General features: G+C 44.9%; 2 protein-coding genes across 2 annotated transcripts; one reads left to right on the plus strand and one right to left on the minus strand.

Annotated features, from left to right (window-relative positions):
- Positions 1-8,635: 8,635 nt before the first annotated feature.
- On the plus strand, positions 8,636-11,994 carry LOC123111706 (sugar transport protein 14). The gene is made up of 3 exons (XM_044532557.1): positions 8,636-9,000; positions 9,125-9,362; positions 10,351-11,994. Exons 2-3 carry the CDS (start codon positions 9,221-9,223, stop codon positions 11,793-11,795), a joined length of 1,587 nt encoding a protein of 528 aa, XP_044388492.1. The 5' UTR covers positions 8,636-9,000; positions 9,125-9,220; the 3' UTR covers positions 11,796-11,994.
- Positions 11,995-15,379: 3,385 nt separating this feature from the next.
- LOC123111708 (NEDD8-conjugating enzyme Ubc12) lies at positions 15,380-19,228 on the minus strand. Its single transcript, XM_044532558.1, has 6 exons — positions 19,038-19,228; positions 18,681-18,884; positions 16,641-16,749; positions 16,159-16,237; positions 15,976-16,092; positions 15,380-15,822 (listed from the first exon to the last, which is right to left on the minus strand). Exons 2-6 carry the CDS (start codon positions 18,787-18,789, stop codon positions 15,685-15,687), a joined length of 552 nt encoding a protein of 183 aa, XP_044388493.1. The 5' UTR covers positions 18,790-18,884; positions 19,038-19,228; the 3' UTR covers positions 15,380-15,684.
- Between the last annotated feature and the right edge of the window lie 969 nt (positions 19,229-20,197).

Genomic DNA, 20,197 nt, shown 5'->3' on the forward strand with positions numbered 1-20,197 from the left:
TAGTTCTCGAACCCGTAGGGCTGCACGCTTAACATTCAATGATGATTTGTATTAAGAGTTATGTGTCTTTGATGATCGAAGTTTGTTCAGAGTCCCGGATGAGATCACGGACATGATGAGGAGTCTCGAAATGGTCAAGACATAAAATATGTTCGGACACCGGAATAGTTTTGGAAAGGTTTGGACATTTTCTGAAGTACCGGGAGGTAAACGGAACCCCCTCTGGGGGATTAATGGGCCTTCATGGGCCTTAGTGGAAGAGAGGATGCGGCAACCAGGTGGAGGCGCGTGCCCCCCAGCCTAAACCGAATTGGACTAGGGGTGGGGGGCGCAGCCCCCCTTTCCTCCTTCTCCTCGACCCCTTTCCCTCTTCTCCTATTCCGGAAAAGAAAGGGGAATCCTACTAGGACTAGGGAGTCTTAGTAGGACTCCCCACACTTGGCGCGCCCCTCGTAGGCCGCCAGCCTCCTCCTCCCCGCCTTTAAATATGGGGGCGGGGGGGGGACCCCAAAGGCACACCAAGATTTCTCTTAGCCATGTGTGGTGCCCCCTTCCATAGTTTACTCCTCTGGTCGTAACATCATAGTGCTTATGCGAAGCCCTGCACGGATCACATCATCAACATCGTTGTCACGCCGTCGTGATGACGGAACTCTCCCTGGACCCTCTACTGGATCAAGAGTTTGAGGGACGTCATTGAGCTGAACATGTGCTAAGCATGGAGGTGGCGTACGTTCGGTACTTGGATCGGTTGGATCATGAAGATGTTCGAATACATCAATCATGTTAACTAACGCTTCCGTTTTCGGTCTACGAGGGTACATGGACACACTCTCCCCCTCTCGTTGCTATGCATCTCCTAGATAGATATTGCGTGATCGTAGGAAGCTTGCTACATTCCCTAACACGGTACACATACCGTTGCCCCTCTCCCCTAAGTTTTTAGATGAGGCATGTGGTGTCCCTCCCCGCCAGATCCACATCCCCTGCTCCAGAATGTCGCAGCCTAAGCTTGACCACGTATCCCTGGGAGCCCGACGAGCGTTCGACCAAGAAGAGGTTTATCATGGCCTCTCCAGCGGACGTTGGCGAGGTGGCCACCGTTCGCCCCGACCTGTGTCGATCCCGGGGCAACACATCACCGCGGAACTGGCGAATATGTTGACTATATTGCCATGCCGAAGGCTTCATGTCAACGGGCTAGCGTATTATTGTATCTAGGGAAAGCTGGCTACGACATCAAGCTCGTCGACAGCGAAGGCTTCACGCGGGCCAAGTGGTCCATCCCCAACCCCTCTGGTTCAACCATCGTTGATCTCTTCGATGGCCCTGCCGCTGATCTCCTCCGCCAAGCAGTCAAGGATTTACAATCCTTGTACGCCATCGAGCCCATTTTGTCATATCTGAAGGACACGTTCTACTGCGGCGGCTTGGGATCCTCAATTGCCAAGTCAGATCTCATCGACCACGACCAGGAGGAGGGCACCCACAAAGGTTCTTCCAAGGTGAAACAGCCTATCTGTGACATCAGAGAGCGCACCATGGGTCTGTGCTCTTCCAACTGGAAGGATCCCGTCCATGACATGTGAGGCAACATCCTATCAGCAAATCTTACCTTTTCTAGCTTGCCAACCCGTACCCTTTGTTGTAGTAGCATTTGTCATGCGGTGCTTTAACTGTGTCGTGTTTAATTATTTCAGTTATGAAAAAATGTATTGTTCAATAGGGCTATGTGATGTTTAAGTATGAATTGTCCACTTCAGTTTCACGAATGGCTATATTTGGTTGTTTATAGTGAGTAGATGCCTTTTTTATCTATATTTGGTTGTTAGGTTGGTTGCAGTGAGCATTTTTCCATTTATCGAGCAAATGCCTTGTTTATATGTATTTGGTTCTTAGGTTGGTTGCATTGAGCATTTGTCCAGTTATCAAGCAGATGCCTTGTTTGTCTGTATTTGGTTGTTAGGTTGGCTGCAGTGAGCATTTGTCCAGTTTTCAAGCAGATGCCTTGTTTATCTGTATTTGCTTGTTAGGTTGGTTGAAGTGAGCATTTGTCTAGTTTTCAAGCATATGCCATGTTTATCTGTATTTGCTTGTTAGGTTGGTTGCAGTGAGACTCTATCCAGTTTTCAATGGCTATATTTGGTTGTTATACTGATCATTTATGCCTTGTTTATTTCAGTCATTCACAATGTGATGTTCATTATGGGCAAGTCGGAACTGTGTTGCTCGACTACATCAATACCAGTTTGAACGGCTATATTTGGTTCCAATTATGCCTGGTGTAGTTAACACATGCCATTTATTTCAGTTTTACACATTTATCCAGTGTGATGTTTAAGCATTACCTACATTCTATTCATTTTCAACAATACCAGTTTGAATTGCAATATTTGATGGCTGTTAAACATGTTATCAGTAACATTGCCTTCCATTTTATATATGCTTTAATAGCATGCTGAAACCAACACATTCAAGCTATCATTTGGAGATGATGTTGTTTACCTTTGCTATGTTTGTTTGATGTTAAGGTTGTTATACTTATCATGCCTTTCCACTACTTATGCAGGACAACAACAGGAGTGGCCACCATTTTCTGCCGAGGTTAGTTTCATCCCTCGGCTTGTACTCCCCTCGTTGTTCCATAATGTAGTGCATATAGATCCAGGCATGGACACTTGTTAGCTTCTAATATTGACTTGTTGCTTGTAGGTACATATGCCCTTGGCAAGGATCCACGCATCAACCCTTTTTGCGTATGGGGCAATGAGATATTCATGAACAAGCATCAAGTGAGGAAACTGATAAGGATTATTAGCAAAAAGATACGAATGGTGGCAAGCAAATTATTTTTTTATGCTCTATCCAACACAACAGTGAGCTGTAGGATGGTAACTACAAACTCTGCAGCCTTCTCTTTTTACTTCCCATAATGAGTTGTTAGACAACAATGTCTGAATCTTTTTCGTTCGCAGTGGTTCCCGAAGCAGTTCACTCAAGATTACCTCGCAAAGTACATGATTGGTGGACACGCAGTGAAGGTTAGAGTATTTCATCTAGACTACAATGAGCATCTAGAAGTCCTAATGAAGACAGTGAAGGATCGACGGGCAGCCATCACAAGGGGTTGGCCTAGAGTCGTGCACACATTACACATGGAGAAGGGCACAATATGGGCATTCTGCTTCACCTTCTCTAGCAACCACGATGTCTTTCGCCTCTCTCTTTATAGTCTTTACTACAATTGTGGTTCATCATTCTTTACTTGGTGCTTATGTAGTTCTTCAGTATATGTACCTGTGCATCGAATTATGCATTCGTGGTTGAACCTATATTTGTAATAAACATGATTGGATATGAAATAAGTGATTGCCTACTTTCAAATTCAAAACATGTTATTTTTAAGTTAGGGATTAATTAGGGATTACACTGCACACGGTTTGCGAAAGTAAAACGTCTGTGATAGACATGGAGATCAGACACGTTTCTAGGATCCACTACGTGTGCGATCAATCTCTACTACACACACGATCAGCCAAGAAAAAACGTGTGTGATTAACAACAGCATCGCACACAGTTCTTAATAAATGTCCGCGATAGTCACCTTATCACACACACTTCACAATTATAGATTGTTTGTGATGTTGTGCTCATCATGAATGTTTGGCCATAGAAGAATGCATGCGATAGGTTGATCATCCGACGCAGGTAGGACAGATGAATCATGTGGGATGTATTCAACCTTCGCACATAGTTTTATAGCGACAATTTTGTGTGCTCTTACATCAAATCGCACACAGTCGAGGAAAAGTAAATGTGTGTGATTGTCTACTTCTAGTGAATAGCGTGTGTGTAGTTGTCGTGTACGACGATGTTATGATGGTCTGACGTTTCGTAATCCTATCCGACACTCGTACTATGATTAGCTAATCTTCTTAATTAGTTATCGCATACGATTTGGGAAAAGTGAATGTGTGTGATTGTCTACTTATCATACACGTTCTATAATAGTGAACCATTTGTGATGGGTCGTGCATCATAAACATAGCACCATAGAATACCGACTATGATGGCAATGTGAGAACAAACAAGTAGGGAGTACTGTATATGCATCGAGGCTCCCTATCCCCGACGATTTCTGGGTCGTGTGGGAAGGACCCCCCCCCCCCTATCGCAGTCACTCACTTGGCGATGGTTTCGAACGCTGTCGCGGAAAGGGGTTAAAAACTGTTTGTATAGCACCTCATTGTACCATTGTGTCTTTGAGGGTAATACTTTGCTTTCATTAGCTTTGCGCAAAGAGAATCCACATTTATCAATAATCACCAAGCTTGTTTAGCCAGTAAAGCTTGATTGAAAAGCCTAAGGTTACCAAAACCAATACCTTCTTATCCTTTTGGTATTGTCATTTTGTCCCAAGCCAGCCAATGAGATTTTATTTTGTTCTCTTCATCTCCCCACCAAAAATTCTGAATATCAACTATGCTTTTGGCCCTTTACAAAGCAAAATAATGCTTAGGGGGAATTTGTCGTGCGCTTTAATGGACATTTGTTGGAGTCATTTTCACCTTCTCGGAGGCTCAGGCAGGGGGACCCTTTATCTGCGTACTTGTTCCTATTTGCAGCTGAGGCACTTTCTTTCCTGCTTAATGATGCTTCAGCCAGAGGATCTCTTCAGGAGTTTCGTTTGAATAGACAAGCTCCAGATATTTTGCACTTGTTGTTCACGGATGATAGTATGTTATTTTTCAAAGGCTCCATTGGTCAAGCAGTAGCCATTAAGAATATTATGACGGGGTACAAGAAAGGGACTGGGAAACTTTTAAGTCCTGATAAGTGTTCCATGATGTTTGGGAAAAAGTGCAGTTTGGAGAATCAAGTGGCTACAATGGTAATCTTAAAAATTACGGTCGATGGGTTTGAGGATAAATATCTTGGACTACCGGTTCCAAAGGGAATAATGAAGGCTAGTAAGTTCCAATCTACTAAAGAAAAGGTTTTGAAAAGGCTCTCTGGTTGGATTGAAAAATACGCTTCTTCTGGGGTGAAGGAAGACTTAATAAAGTCAGTTATTCAGGCTCTACATGTGTATGCAATGGGTATCTTTAAGTTTCTGGCTTCCCTTTGTGAGGAGTTATCCCATATTATCAGGAATTTTTGGTGGGAAGATGAGGAAGACAGAAGGAAAACTCATTGGTTAGCATGGGACAAATTAACTAGGTCTAGAGGAAAGGGGGCTATGGGATTTCGGGATCTGAGATCTTTTAACCAAACCCTCTTAGCTAAACAAGCATGGTGGTTATTGATTTATCCAGACTCGTTGTGTTCTAAGATGATGAAGGCAAAGTATTATCCTTAGGGACATATTCTTGATACGGTGTTTCCACAGTCTGCATTAGTGACTTGGCAAGGTATGATGCATGGTCTGGAACTACTTAAGAAGGGAGTCATTTGGCGGGTGGGTGATGGATCGAGCATTAATATTTGGAGGGATAATTGGTTACCCAGGAGCTCTGTTCTTAAAATTTCAGCTAAAAGGCATAATACTAGATTGAAGTGGGTCTTTGATTTGTTCATGAGCGGGAGAAAGGTCTGGGATGAAAACTTGACCAAGTATCTTTTCTATCCTCATGATGCAGAGCAGATTCTTAAGATTCGTATTCACACCTTTGGGGATGGGGATTTTATTGTGTGGCACTATGAGAAGAATGGTTCATTTTCTATTAAAAGTGCGTACAATTTTGCACTTAAGTTGAAGAATAGTCAGGATCAAGTGGGTCAATCTAGTGGCGAACAAAACGAAGAAAGAAGGCTTTGGAATCTAATTTGGAAAGCTAACATTCCTCAAAAAATAAGGATCTTTGCATGGCGTGCCTCATCCGATAGCTTGGCGGTCCAGACTAATAGAGTTAACCACCACTAGGTTACCTCGGGTATGTGCTCTATTTGTGGAGTAGAAGATGAAAGTTCTTTTCGTGCTCTCGTTACTTGTTCAAAAGCTCCTGCTCTGCGATTGGCTATGAGAGAGTTGTGGAATATTCTTGTTGAAGATTTGTTCAAATTCTCGGGGCCAGATTGGCTTTTGATTTTGTTGGATCACTTGAGCTTGCAACAACGAGAGCAGATTTTGTTTCTTTTCTGGCAAGCTTGGCACCTGAGAAATGATTTAGGTTTTGAAAGGGGGAAGGAATCCATTGCTGCTTCTGCAATTTTAGTGGATAATTATTGGTCTTATTTTACGTCCTGTCACAACACTATTGAGGTAGGTCCTAGTAACAAAGGTAAAGGAAAATTGGGAGGAGCGATATCTGCTTTGGCACCAGTACAAGATCATGTGTTGTGGAAACTTCCCCCGAATGATTATATCAAGATCAACGTCGATGCCAGTTATGTGGAAAGTACTAATGTCGCCAGTGTGGGGGTGGTTGCTAGAAACTCGTCCGATGAAGTTATTATTTCTTCGTGGGACTTTCTGGGCCAGTGTTCCAGCGTGAATGAAACTTAATTGCGCGCATGCCTGACATGCCTTTATATCGGTATCACTCTTCACCAGTCCATTATTTTGGAGACTGATTGTGCTTTTGTTCGTTCTTTCCTTCCAAACGAGAAAGTTGACTGGTCTCCTCTCGTTGATCTGAAGAAAGAAGCCTTAAGTATTTCCAGGATGATCAAGAACTTTAAAATTGCGAAAATCAATCGGCTAGCCAATGGGGTGACTCACGAAATTGCGAAGTTTAGCTTTATTAGTAGATCTGATGGGATTCTTTTTAATAGTGTTCCGCCCTGCGTGGCCAATTTTATAATGAACGATTGTAATAATATTTTTACTTAATTAATATATGGAGGGTTTTCCAAAAAAAATGCTTAGGGGTCACCAAAAACTTGGACACGCCAAAACAAAATAGTGAATATATGTGCACGATGGGCCTGGCTTGTGTGTACTTTGGTTTTAGGTGTCACAGGTTTGACTGGATATCTTTTCTTTTTCCGGTGCACTTGAATATATAACTAGTCTGGAAAGAATAGTGAACATGTACTAAAATTGACGCAGAGTTAAGTTATCATGTCACAAAAAAATACAAGTTGTTGTGACAAATCCCTCGATGAATAGTATTGTGCTTATATGATATAGTTTGACTTTTTTACTGCAACGCTAGATCGGATTTGCTTTTGCATGTATTTTCAAACTTAGATAAACGTCCACACCGATCCATCAATCTGACCTAAGGAGGCGAGGTAAACCAGTATATGCACACAAATGTTTGTTGTTAGAGATCGAAGGCAATGCATGACCGGGATGTATGCAACACGCCAACACAATTCTTGCATGACACCAGAAGCTATATAGAATCCCAAGTCAGCGTGCATTAGGGCACTCTCAATGCTTTACCTTGGACTATATCCTAATCACGACACGTAAGCGAAATTCTGATTTGGCAGCCTATTAAATGAGAAAAGATAGAGGTGCCATATCTTAATTTAGATAAAGTCCCTTTGCCCGGTGCATAAAACGCATGTCTGCCTCTAGGTCATCAGTTTGACTAAATGAATATATGTTATATGTCAAAAAACATGCGGTTGGATTCACATACCGATGAAGTTTTGAAACATATACTTCCCCCGTTTCAAAATAAGTATCGTGGTACAAATTTGTCTAAAACCACGATACTTATTTTAGATTGGAAGCAGTACTTTCCATCACATATAATATGTACTTCCTCCGTTTTTATTTACTCTGCATATTAGAGTTGACTGCAGTCAAATTTCATAAAGTTTGATCAAGTTTATAAAAAATAATATAAACATTTATCATAACAAATCTATATGATGTGAAAGTACATCCAATAATAAATCTAATTTTATTAATTTGTTATTGCTTATGTTAATTTTTTTATAAACTTAATCAAAGTTTATAAAGCTTGACTTTTTTCAAATCTAATACGCGGACTAAATAAAAATGGAGGGAGTATTTAGTTGGTCAAATTACTGACCTAAAATTACAGAAATGCTAGACTCACGGAGCTTCTTCCAAACCGCAAGTGGATCCACCCCGTAAACTCCCCTTAATGACCGCATTACTGCCTAAAAGCACGTGCATGCCTTATGCAGCTGGACAAAGCGGGTAACTCTAAGCACCAAAATCAAGATAATTCATACTACTACTTTTTCTCTAACAAAAAGTATTAGATGATGGTTTTTAGATGGAACAATAAGATAGAATGCATTGACGGAGCTATATCTAAATATATAATTAATTTTGTGCATGTTATCAATGTGCGTTGCACATACGAAACTGCCATGACAGTTCCTTCTTTAAAGCGTTTTTGGGGGGCATTTGTGACGAAAAAGTGTCATCCATCAGACGGAGATCATGCGGTTCAGAAGCAATTTGCTGGCAGAACGTCCCTGGCCGACGTTCGTCGGATAAGGTTTCCGGTTATATCATGCATTTGAAGGACTCTCCGTGGACTCTTGAATTAGGAAACGCATTCCGGTACTGTTGACGCCGAAATCGGAAGTCCCACACCCACATAATCACCTCATCATCTTTGACCGGCTCGCAGAAGCATCGTCACTCCGGCTCTCCGTTCCGATCGGATAAGCGATCCTCTCGACGCTGCCGCAGCCATATCCGGGCGGTGATCAACGCTCAACTGAGCCTAGGCCTAACCAACCGCGCATAATTCCAGTGTCACTCCCGCGGGTCGCAGCCACACGACCCGGGTGCCATGCCAATCCGCCCCCGTGCATAAAACCCCCCGCCCAACCACCTCCCGCCGGCCTCACTCTCTTGATCCCCCCATTTCTCCTCCTCTGCTCCCCTCGCCGTTCTCCCTCAGCCCGGCCAGATCGACCAACCGGCAAGCGCTTCTCGGAGCGGGAGCAGCAGACGGCGCGATTGCCCGTTGTTTAGTCGACGGCCACCTGCCTCCGGTTTGAATACTCCGCACGGCGGACCACGCTGGTGCCAGCCCAAGAGCAGCGCAGCGCAGGGCAGAGGTATCTCTCTGTCACTCTTGTCTCTCGTTTCCACGTTCAATTTGTCTGTTTCTTGACTGCCATGTGTTGACTCCTCCTGTCTCTTTCGCCCCCTCTGTCTCTGCTCTCGCCATGTTTCTTTCAGCCAGGACGGGCGTGTAAACACGCAGACAGGTGAGGAGGCTCTGGTTTCGTGGTTTGACGAGAGAGGGAAGGCACAGGACAAGGAAGAGAGAGAGAGATGGCCGGGGGCTTCGCCGGCGTCGAGGCCGGCGGCGGGAGGGCGGAGCAGTACGAGGGGAGGATCACGCCCTACTTCATCCTCGCCTGCATCGTCGGCTCCTTCGGCGGCTCCCTCTTCGGCTACGACCTCGGGGTCTCCAGTGAGTGTTCCACTCCCCTCGTACCAACCCCTCTTGTTCATCTCCATGTTCGCCTTGTTAATTTTTCTTCTTTTCGGCATCGTCGTGTCGACAATTCATCTGGCCTCGTCTCAGAAATTTGTGTTTTACTCAGATTTTGTTGTTCTCTCAACATGACCTCTTTTTCTTTCTTGTTTCACGTCATTCTCCGAGCAATTACTCGTATGGGTTTCTAAACTTTTTGCGGAATTATAGAAATGTTCCTGGGTGTGTCCATATCAAAATTAATGGCCTCAATCATGGTTAATGCTTTCCTTCAGAAAGGACGCATTGTCTAGGCCAGAAGAGTAATCAAAACGTAATGGCCATTATGGTGTCTCTATCTTCTTTTTGTTTGGTTTGGAGTGGACACCCGGTGTCTGCATCAATACTGCTTCCTTCACCGACTGGAATTAATCTGTTTTTGGATGGAAACCATTTCTAACGATTGTGAGCTGTCATGGGGAGTAGAATTAGTAACATGCCACGGAATGTCCTCTCATTTTCAGTAGAGGTATCACATCTTATATAGGGGGTGTTTGGTTCAGGGACTTTTTAGTCCCAGAGACTAGAAAAAGTCCCTAAAAAGTCCCTAGGAACCAAACGGGAGGGACTTTTTTTACAGGGACTAGAAAAAGACTCTACTAGAGAGTCTTTTTTGATTAGTCCCTGGGACTAGAAAAAGTCCTAGGACTTCTCAACCAAACACCCCCATAGTATGTACAACACGTTTTCGCCGAAGATTTAGTAGATGGTCATAATAACAAAACAAAAGTGTCCACACTAAACCACAGAAAAGTTGAATTGCATGATTGGAGTAACAAAACCAATTTTCGGGTGGTTTTTAAGTAGTTTTCTTTCACTGAAATGTAAAGTAACATTTCTTGATCACACTCATTTACTTGACACGAGAACAAGAGTGGTAACTAATCATGCATGGACGAACGATGGTGGTGAATGATGAGCGCAGGTGGTGTGACCTCCATGGACGACTTCTTGATCAAGTTCTTCCCGGACGTGTACGACCGGAAGCACGCGCACCTGCACGAGACGGACTACTGCAAGTACGACAACCAGGTGCTGACCCTCTTCACGTCGTCGCTCTACTTCGCCGGCCTGGTGTCCACCTTCGGGGCCTCCTACGTGACCAAGCGCCACGGCCGGCGCGGCAGCATCATGGTGGGCGCCGTCAGCTTCTTCCTGGGCGGCGCCGTGAACGCCGCGGCCGTGAACGTGGCCATGCTCATCGTCGGCCGCGTCCTCCTCGGCGTCGGCATCGGCTTCGGCAACCAGGCCGTGCCGCTGTACCTGTCGGAGATCGCGCCCTTCAAGATCCGCGGCGCCGTGAACCAGCTCTTCCAGCTCACCACCTGCCTCGGCATCCTCGTCGCCAACGTGATCAACTACTTCACCGACCGGATCCACCCGTGGGGGTGGCGCCTCTCGCTGGGCCTCGCCGTCGTCCCCGCCACCGCCATCTTCGTCGGCGCGCTGTTCCTGCCGGAGACGCCCAACAGCCTGGTGGAGCGCGGGCGGCTGGAGGAGGCGCGGCGCGTGCTAGAGAAGGTGCGCGGGACGCACAAGGTGGACGCCGAGTTCGAGGACCTCAAGGAGGCGAGCGAGGCGGCGCGGGCGGTGCGTGGCACGTTCCGGAACCTGCTGGCCGTGCGGAACCGGCCGCAGCTCATCATCGGCGCGCTGGGCATCCCGGCGTTCCAGCAGCTGTCGGGCATGAACTCCATCCTCTTCTACTCGCCGGTCATCTTCCAGAGCCTGGGGTTCGGCTCCTCCGCGGCGCTCTACTCCTCCATCATCACGGGCTCCATGCTGGTGGTGGGCGCGCTGGTGTCCATGGTGGTGGTGGACCGGCTCGGGCGGCGGGTGCTGTTCATCGAGGCCGGGGCCCAGATGATCGCGTCCATGGTGGTGGTGGCGACGATCCTGGCGCTCAAGTTCGGGCACGGGGAGGAGCTGTCCAAGGGCGTGAGCACGGTGCTGGTGGTGGCCATCTGCTTGTTCGTGGTGGCGTACGGGTGGTCGTGGGGGCCGCTGGGGTGGCTGGTGCCGAGCGAGTTGTTCCCGCTGGAGATGCGGTCGGCGGGGCAGAGCGTGGTGGTGTGCGTGAACCTGTTCTGGACGGCGGCGGTGGCGCAGTGCTTCCTGGCGGCCATGTGCCACCTCCGGTGGGGGGTGTTCATCCTCTTCGCGGCGCTCATCGTGGTCATGTCCATCTTCGTCATCCTGCTGCTGCCGGAGACGAAGCAGGTGCCCATCGAGGAGATCTGGCTGCTGTTCGACAAGCACTGGTACTGGAAGCGGGTCGTCACCAAGGACCCCAAGTACCAGGGCCACCACCAACGCCAGGAAATGGCCGCCGCCGCCTCCGCCGTCAAGCCCGTCGTCACGTCGGAATAGATCGATACATGATGCGTGTTTTAATAAGATTTACAATGCATTGGTGCATAGGTCGTGCTAGGAACTGCTTGTGTGTGTTCTTGTCCAAAGACTTAATTCGTGTTCTTACTTCTTATGCGAGTTCGATTAGGATTCGGTCTGTCGGAAGGTGTAATTGGTGGCAAAGGTCAGATGCAAAAGCATGCAAGTTTATGTGTGACATTACGTTGTGCTCTCGTCTCGCTATGATGCACTGACACCCTGTGTGTTGTGCATTTTTCTTTAATCTCGTTGTGAATGTCATGGTAACGTAATGACCATACCCTCAAGTTGAGATACAGTATGTGTACTACTGTATTAGTATATGTTATCTGAACGCGACTACAGATTTTAGGAGTAGTATTTGTTTGCAGTCAAAGCGGCGCGATTATCTTGGACCGTTGAGGCTTTGACCTTTTCTAGTTCGAACGGAAACGCATGTCTCACTCGCTGTAGTTTAGTCAGTGCATGCTTATCTGTGGGAGATGAATATTGTCTGTCTCACTCGCCAGCCCTCGCCGTGAGCTGAGCGTCAACTCCGGTGACGAAGTTGACGTTTACGTGAAGATTTTTCCTGCTATCTGTCGCCCTCGGTAATATTTTAAGTGGCTTTCTTTCAGCTGAAACAAGATGCCGGCAATGGCAGCGAGCATCCTGGTTAAGCGATGCATCCGAGATTTTGGCTGACTATGCTTACTTAAATTTGCCTCAAGTCGTCCTCGAAATGTACTACTTCCTCTGTCCCAAAATAAGTGTGTCAACTTTGCACTAGCTATGCTAGTACAAATTTATACTAAGCTCAAAACACTTATTTTAAAACGGAGGGAGTACTATAGTTTTTTCTTTTTCCTGCAAAAAAAAAGACAGCGTCTTCTTTAATGCCTTGCTTGGGCTAGTCACTGGGCTAATCTATTGTGTTCTGCTGATCTCATCTTGTAATGTAGGATCGGTTGATTAATCTCTTTGCAGCCGTCAAACTTGACCTCCTCGGTAGCCATGTGATGTGAGAGATCACGTACTTGTCAATCGTTACGACTTGCTTGCCGTGATCAAAGTTCTGAAAGATCCATCCAACTGCAACCCCCGGGTTTGTAGCGAGTCTTCAGTGCACACAGGCTGGAATGTGAGGGTTTTCGTATTCGTATTCTTCATGACACAGGCATGAACAGTTCCGTAGAATCAATGACTTGACTCACATGTTAGAGCTGAGCTGAATAAGAATTCATAGTTTAGAAGCGCAAATCCGATCCCCTAAACATCCGCGCACACAGCCGAACACGTCACAGCGCCGACCAGCCCCCTTGTTTGTCCTTCCAGACAAGCACACCCCTCATATCCATACCCTAGTATTCAAAGCCATGCACGTTCATCATAGAATATTAGTTCATCACAGTTCAATACATGCCAAATAAACATCAATAATACATACATAGATACAGGATACATGAATGAATCAAACACCTTCATTGTTGCGCTCGTTGATCCTCATTCTTCATTTTGATCAACCACTTCTTGCCTTTGTCGTCCAAAAGTCTAGTGTCCTGCATCTGTTTGCGTTGCAAGCCTCAACTTCTCTCACAGCTCAATTCCTTGCAGTGTTGTCGTCTTCTCAAGCTTCCATTTTCTATATTTCTCTTGCTTATACAAGTCTATCTTCTTCCTCTCAACTTCCCTTTCACCCTTTCCCAGCCGAACTCCATCATTTACCTTTGCACGTCCAAGAAGAGCTTGTATCTTTCCTCCTTGGCGAAAAAAATGTCCGTCCATGCGACGGACATTTTGCTTGCCGAGACGTCACACGTGACCCTCTCCTTCTCCCACTTGTTTCCCATCATTTGCCGCTTCTTCTTTGGCACGGTCTTTTGTACATCCGCCCGTCCACTTTTATCCTTTTCGTCATCCAATTCAATAGATTGTTGGGAGCTTGGGCCATCGTTTTTCATTAATTTCTTGGTGGGGCGTTTGAGCTCATCAAGGACGAGTTGTCACTTCGGTTTTCCATTCAATTTCAACAAACAACAGGGACAAAGTGAATGACTTGCCCTAGATTTGGTTGTACAAAGCGGCCGCCAACCCTAACTAGCAAAACAAGAATCACTCAAAACAATGCAACAAATGAAGCTAGCAATACAAATGATGATAATGTGAAGCAAGTCAAACTTATATGTCTATTGACTCCCATGCCACTTTGGTTCCAGTCAAGCACTTTGTGAATGAAACCGCAAAACTTGTTGACGTTCTCTTGGATGATGGATCATCTATGTTGGAGAAAGCCCTCATTGCGGATGGAATCACAAATTTTCACATAGTTCTTGTGTTCATGGTAGGGTTTGTGGACTTTTTGTCAATATTTGACGCCATCTGCTCGGTATCACAAATTGGATCCATGCTTGTGGCCAACCAAGCTTCACACAATAAAACATCTTCTTGGGTTGTACATACCGGACCTCTTGCCTTTGCTGCCTTTTTTTGTGCATGGTGTCTGCTCAACATCAAACATACGGGAATTAGTATCACCCAAGTCATAATGCATAGGCTCTTGACCATACTTATCACACTCACAATGAAACTATCATCCCTAAATTGACCCACTGGTATGTGCAACAAACGAAGTAAGCGATACTATGGCATATATGGGAAAGAATGTATTGTGTCTTGGGCAACCATTTCATCGAACACCACCTTGGCATACCTGGCGCTAACGTTTCCTGGCGTTTTTCATTGCCTTTGGAGTTGCAATGAGTCGTACACCGTGTTCGTGGCGGCATCCTCTTCCAGCCATTCGGATGACCAGCCACTGGTAGGTCGAACGAAGTCGTGCATGGCCAACGGCTTGTTCCTTCCCGCGGTCACGACGGATGACACGGAAGTGGTCGCTAGCATGTGCCGAAGCGTGTCCCTGTCGAGAATCCCATGGTCCGGTGGCACGGAAGGGCGAGTCGACATCTTACAGAGGATAGCGGCATTCACGTGGACCTGCGGCAGCAAGTAATGAGGTGTGCGGGCACGCAGGCAATCCTCTGTTCATTCTGGCCCAGTTGCAAGGACGATAGAAAAGTAGGGACCCATGGAACTATGTCGGAGGGAGGGGGGATGGGGGGGAGGGGGATACTCGCGTCGATTGGGAGTAAGAGATGGCTATGGCATGGGTCGGGCAAGATAGGGTGGTGTATAATGTGTCCAGAAAGAAGAACGGGCATGAAGAGGAAGTCATTTGATGGACTTTCAATTTGAAGTAGGCCCGATTTGTCGAGATATGCATCCAAATATGAGCCCCAAATCTGCGCTAGATATTGGCTGGTGAGGTCTGGTTGGATGATGATTTTGTGACCAGACAATGACGAGTCAGACATGTTCAGGGAGGGTTTGAGGGTCTGGTTGTAGATGCTCTTAGACCGAGGTAGCCAACGGCATCCACATCCAAAGCACCAAGAATCACAAATTATGCCTCTCGTTTTTTTTCATTGCAATTTCCTGGAGACAAGAAATGCAGGTTTTCCGATCTAAATTTTGGGGAAATCTCAAGCAGGAACTTATCGCCGACGCTTTGGTTTCACTACCAGAGATTGCACATTTCAAGTTTCGCCCAGAGACTCTTTTATTTTTGATAAATCAGTTCTATGCTCGTATGATTGCTGCGCTTGGAACACTTCCACCGACTTTTCAGCTCAATAACAGGCGAGTTTTTTTTCTGCTTAGCATGTTTCTTCAACATGCATGACTACGGTACATCCACCAAACAAGCATAATAACAGTCACGTCTAACACAAATGTGATACATTTCCTGGGTACATGCCACATCCTTCAGACTGTGCAACGGCATTCAGGGTAACTGGGCAATAGTCGGAACCAGAGCTCCACATAGCAGACCTTACTTGCACCTTGGGAAATGGGTGTTATTAACATACCCTCCCGACATCGCAGTTTGAACATTTCTCTGGAACTTCTGTGGGTTGTCTCGGAGGACGGCCGCGGCTTCATGATTCAAGGGGTCCTCGTCATTGGGTTGCTGCAGAAAAGAAGATGGTTAATGGCCAAGTACATGATAATACAGAAGGCAAACAGTGACTTGCCTTTCCTCACGAAAAATACATGCAACTCCGGCATTTTACATTTTGAATGGAAAACCAGCAGGTGGAACAGTTTTGAATATGATACTTACTGAGAAAAGAAGGTTTAAACCATATATTATGGTGTTGATGTTCAAGACAGGCTTCCAGTCTTCACGCAGAATGTTCAGGCAGACATTTCCTTCTAGGTCAATATTAGGATGGTAAACCTGAAAGTTACTACATTAGCAATAACCAACTTATGATGATGATTAACAGGAGTCAGATTGTGTTACCTTAGTCTTGCACTTGACCTTCGGAGCCTCGTGAGGGTAGGAAGGAGATACTTGGAAGGTGAAAGTAAATGCCCCACCTCTAAGAAACAAGACATATCATGGATATATTAGAATAATTGACTTATGTTGTTTCTATGAACTGGTAAGGTTACAAAAACAAGATTCTTCGTCAATTATGAAGGGGCCAACAAAAATAGAGTTTTCTCCTCATTAAGAAAATCAATGCTGTACTGAAAGACGAGATACAATGTCCAAGGAGGAGAAACATGAATGAGTGTAACTGATGAAAACTATAATAAAGAAACTAATGTAATAATAGCTGGCAACTACTCATATTTCTATAAAAGTTCTATGGGATAATCCTTCCTCATGCTATGTCCAGACATATTTGAAGAAATGTGATGTAACAGTGCAATAATTTTTAAACGATTCAAAATCAAAATTAACTAATAAACATGACTAAACATTGAAAAGATACTTACACATAGTATCCTTCGTCAGGTCGTAGAGTGGCTTCAAAGTTCATGAGATCATCCTTTCCATTTGGGAAGGAAATTTTAGTTGTCTTTGGAAGGTTAAGCTCAGCAATATCTGCAAGTTAAAATGAAAACTGTCACCAAGATCCATGCTCTGAATACTATCAAAATAGAAATAAACTAATATTCATCATGTGCATACTGCATAAATCTGGAAGACAAGAATAGATAAGCGGATGTTAAAATTTTAAACAACATTTAGATTGACAACACATGTCTGAACAATAGAAGAATCTATCGCTGTTCAATTTTTTAGTATGGTAGGATTTCCAATGTGAATCCTCATAATTCATGAAATATCTAGAGTCTAACTTAAGTTGAAATAGTGAATTCGGGATTCAACCCTGGATATCAGATATCATGGAGTTCATTATTACCACATATAAGAACTAAGCTATTAGAGTGGTCAACATGGTCGTCCGGGTGACAACTATATGAAGCCAATCTCATCCACAACAGCAGCTAATGATTATACCCAATGTGCAAAGATCAAAAGGGAGATAGATGGGCCACTAATACCATGGAGCATACCCCCATACTCAGCGTACTGCCTCACTCAAGTATGCACCCTCTCCTCATACCTAGTGACCACTGCCACTCTGCCACCACCCTCCCGTGCCCTAGTGCCCTACTAACCCCTACTTCCACCATGTTGGCTCCCCCATCCTTTCCTCCACATCCCTCTCATGCCCCATCACCCTTCACCCTGCTTATGCTGTTGCTCTGCCTCGTCCTCAAGCTGAGGTAAGCGGCATCAAGATGAGACTGACTATGACTTTATGAGTATAAGGCAACTCTGTCATAACCAAATCCAGCGGCAAAGAAAACATCGTGGTTCAGTTTAACACACATGCACCCCTTATTCTCATGCTTCACCACTGGGTCACTTTATATCTTTCCAGGCCAGACAAGGGTCCAATGGCGTGTCTTCTCTGAACCAGAATGGCTAGGTAGCACGTCTGTGTTGACTGTGCGACAATGTGAGAACTATTTCCATCATGCAAGTCAAACAAAACAAAAACAAACATATATCATAATCATTGGTATACAGATTTCCTAATTTGTCACACACATGAAGCATGGCCCATGCAAAAGTTGGTCATAACCGGTACAAGTCAGCCAATATGGTTAGCAGTAAAGCCTACTCCCTCCGTCGCAAATTATTTGAAGTTCTAGCTTTGTTCAAGTTAAACTTCTCTATATTTGACCAAGTCTATAAAAAAGTGCTAATATCTACCGCATCAAATATATATATAGTACAAAAATATATTTTATGATGAATCTAATGAAGCTAATTTGGTGTTGTAGATGTTGATATATTTTTCTTAGACTTGGTCAAACTTGGAGAAATTTGACTTAGCACAAAGCTAAAACTTAAAATAAGTTGGAACGGATGGAGTATATAGCAAGGTACACAACATATACGCCAGTATTCAAACCGATATAACCCTTATTTGTTCTTTTTCACAAGCGAATTGATTCTTATTACATAACAAAAGGGGAATGCATATGATTTCCACAAAACATAAATGCAACAAATTGGTTAAGAGCAATAGTTCATTTGCCAATAACAGATGAAAAACAAAAAGGACAGCATACTTGCAGAGAGGTGTGGACGCACAAGATTGCAAGATCAGCTTAGCCCTAATCAATACACATTGTATAATGTACATCATGTCAGTGTGGCTCTGTTCAGCGTTGTGGTGGATTATGGTGATACCGTTTAATTGACCCTTGGCTAGTTGTTTTGTTTTATCTCAGCTATTACGTTGAAATCTGATAGTATACTTTTGTTGTACAAGAACATATGAGATAAACTAGAGAGGGCAACCATTGAATAACAGACATTATTCAAATTATAATCTGATTAATCAAACAGAACAATACACTTTTCACAGCAGCTTGGAAAATAAGCACAAAAGCGTCATACTCAACCGATATCAAGTGAGAGTAACATAACATCAAATCCCTTCCGGGGAAACAAACCTTTATGCAGACGTAATTCCCCAGGACTTTGCTTCTTGACAGGAGGCCCCCCTTTTGAGTTGGCTGCCTCTTCGTTCTTCTGCCCCTTGATCTTGAAAAGGTTTATCATCTTTGATCCTTGTGCACGGGGCACCTATGTGGGGTGGATCCGTGCGGATCGGGACGAGGAACGACGCTACACGGGGCCCTTCCTTCGTTCTGCGGCTGCAGAGAGAGATGCGTCAGAGAGATTGAATTGCTGACGAGGAACAGCGCTGCACGGGGCCCGCGCCGCTCCGGTCGTTCTGCCGGCGCCCGCACCGCTCCGGTCGCCGTTCACTCTTGCTGCGGAGAGAGAGAGAGAGAGAGAGAGAGCACCTGTCCAGCCGCCGCCGCCCGATGTCCTGTCGCCGCCGCCGATGCGACGAGAGGAGGAACAGATTGGGTGTTTCGGGAGTACGCGAAAAACGCTTTTACGGATCGAATACGCAGCCTCGTCAGCCTGAATACTCTATTTTATAACGCGAATATGTTCGGATCGTTTAGAAAACCTAAACTTTATTACCCCCGGACTGGACTCTACACGCATATATAGCCACATTATCACAAATTCTATAAACCTGAAGGTAGAAAACAAACATGTCACTTTGTGTTGCCAAATTCTATCAAAGTTTAGGTTTTTTCTTTTGCAATACATATAGGGAGATCTATTTTGTTTTTTAACACGCTACAATCACAAATGCTCATATGCATGCATATACACTTACACATATGAAGACACAAGCATACTCTATCCCTCTGAGCATCTTCGAGATACTGACCCGGTGCAATATCTTGAGATTGACGAAGTCACCACAGACGTCTCATAGTCGGGAACGTCTTCTCCCACTAAATGAACATCGTCGGAAAGCCTGCAATAAATTCTGAAAAATGCGAGCATCAATTCAAGTCTAAGACTTGAAACCTGGTGTGTTGGTTGCACCACAAGGAACCTACCCATCCGATATAGGGTCAGTTCGCCTAGAGAGCTTTATTCAAAAAAGGCATTTCTAGAACAATCAATCAATAGATTGGTCACTAGGAAGCTAGGAGTTTCATCAAGCTCGCTCTCGGTCACGTTCAATGTGCAAGCACGCTTAGCATAAAGATGCAAACATGATATTAGCTGACGTTTTTACATGTTCAATATCGAATAAAGAAAAATCCCTAGCTACCTATCCAAATTTTCAACTAATATAGTAGGCACAATTATATGAGCATTTTGGCTCAGTGTTCCGGCGTGTAACCTTCTTCACACAATCAACCTTCATGATCACATGCGTGAATCCTCACAGCTCTGCAAATCTGACGCCATCCCGCAATGAAAAGGCTTCAACAATTAGTGGGTCAGATATGCCCACATAGCTTGCGCCAAGCGCTTAAAAGAGCAGTAGATCACCGTGCCACTCCCTAACACCACCATGGTGGTGAGCAAAGTTCAACGCCCCATCAGTAGGACGCCAGCCATATCCTCACAAGACCACACATTGGTCATTTTC

This window comes from Triticum aestivum, chromosome 5B, assembly GCF_018294505.1.
Source record: "Triticum aestivum cultivar Chinese Spring chromosome 5B, IWGSC CS RefSeq v2.1, whole genome shotgun sequence".
NCBI lineage: Eukaryota > Viridiplantae > Streptophyta > Magnoliopsida > Poales > Poaceae > Triticum > Triticum aestivum.

Bases quoted from the DNA above. Each gene is read 5' to 3' on its own strand.
- LOC123111706 (XM_044532557.1), top strand. From the start codon at position 9,221: ATGGCCGGGGGCTTCGCCGGCGTCGAGGCCGGCGGCGGGAGGGCGGAG. The intron at 9,363-10,350 runs GTGAGTGTTCCA...TGATGAGCGCAG, and splicing joins CTACGACCTCGGGGTCTCCA to GTGGTGTGACCTCCATGGAC.
- LOC123111708 (XM_044532558.1), bottom strand. From the start codon at position 18,789: ATGATAAACCTTTTCAAGATCAAGGGGCAGAAGAACGAAGAGGCAGCC. The intron at 16,238-16,640 runs GTAAGTATCTTT...CTTGTTTCTTAG, and splicing joins CCTGACGAAGGATACTATGT to AGGTGGGGCATTTACTTTCA. The intron at 16,093-16,158 runs GTAACACAATCT...AGTAACTTTCAG, and splicing joins AGGTCAAGTGCAAGACTAAG to GTTTACCATCCTAATATTGA.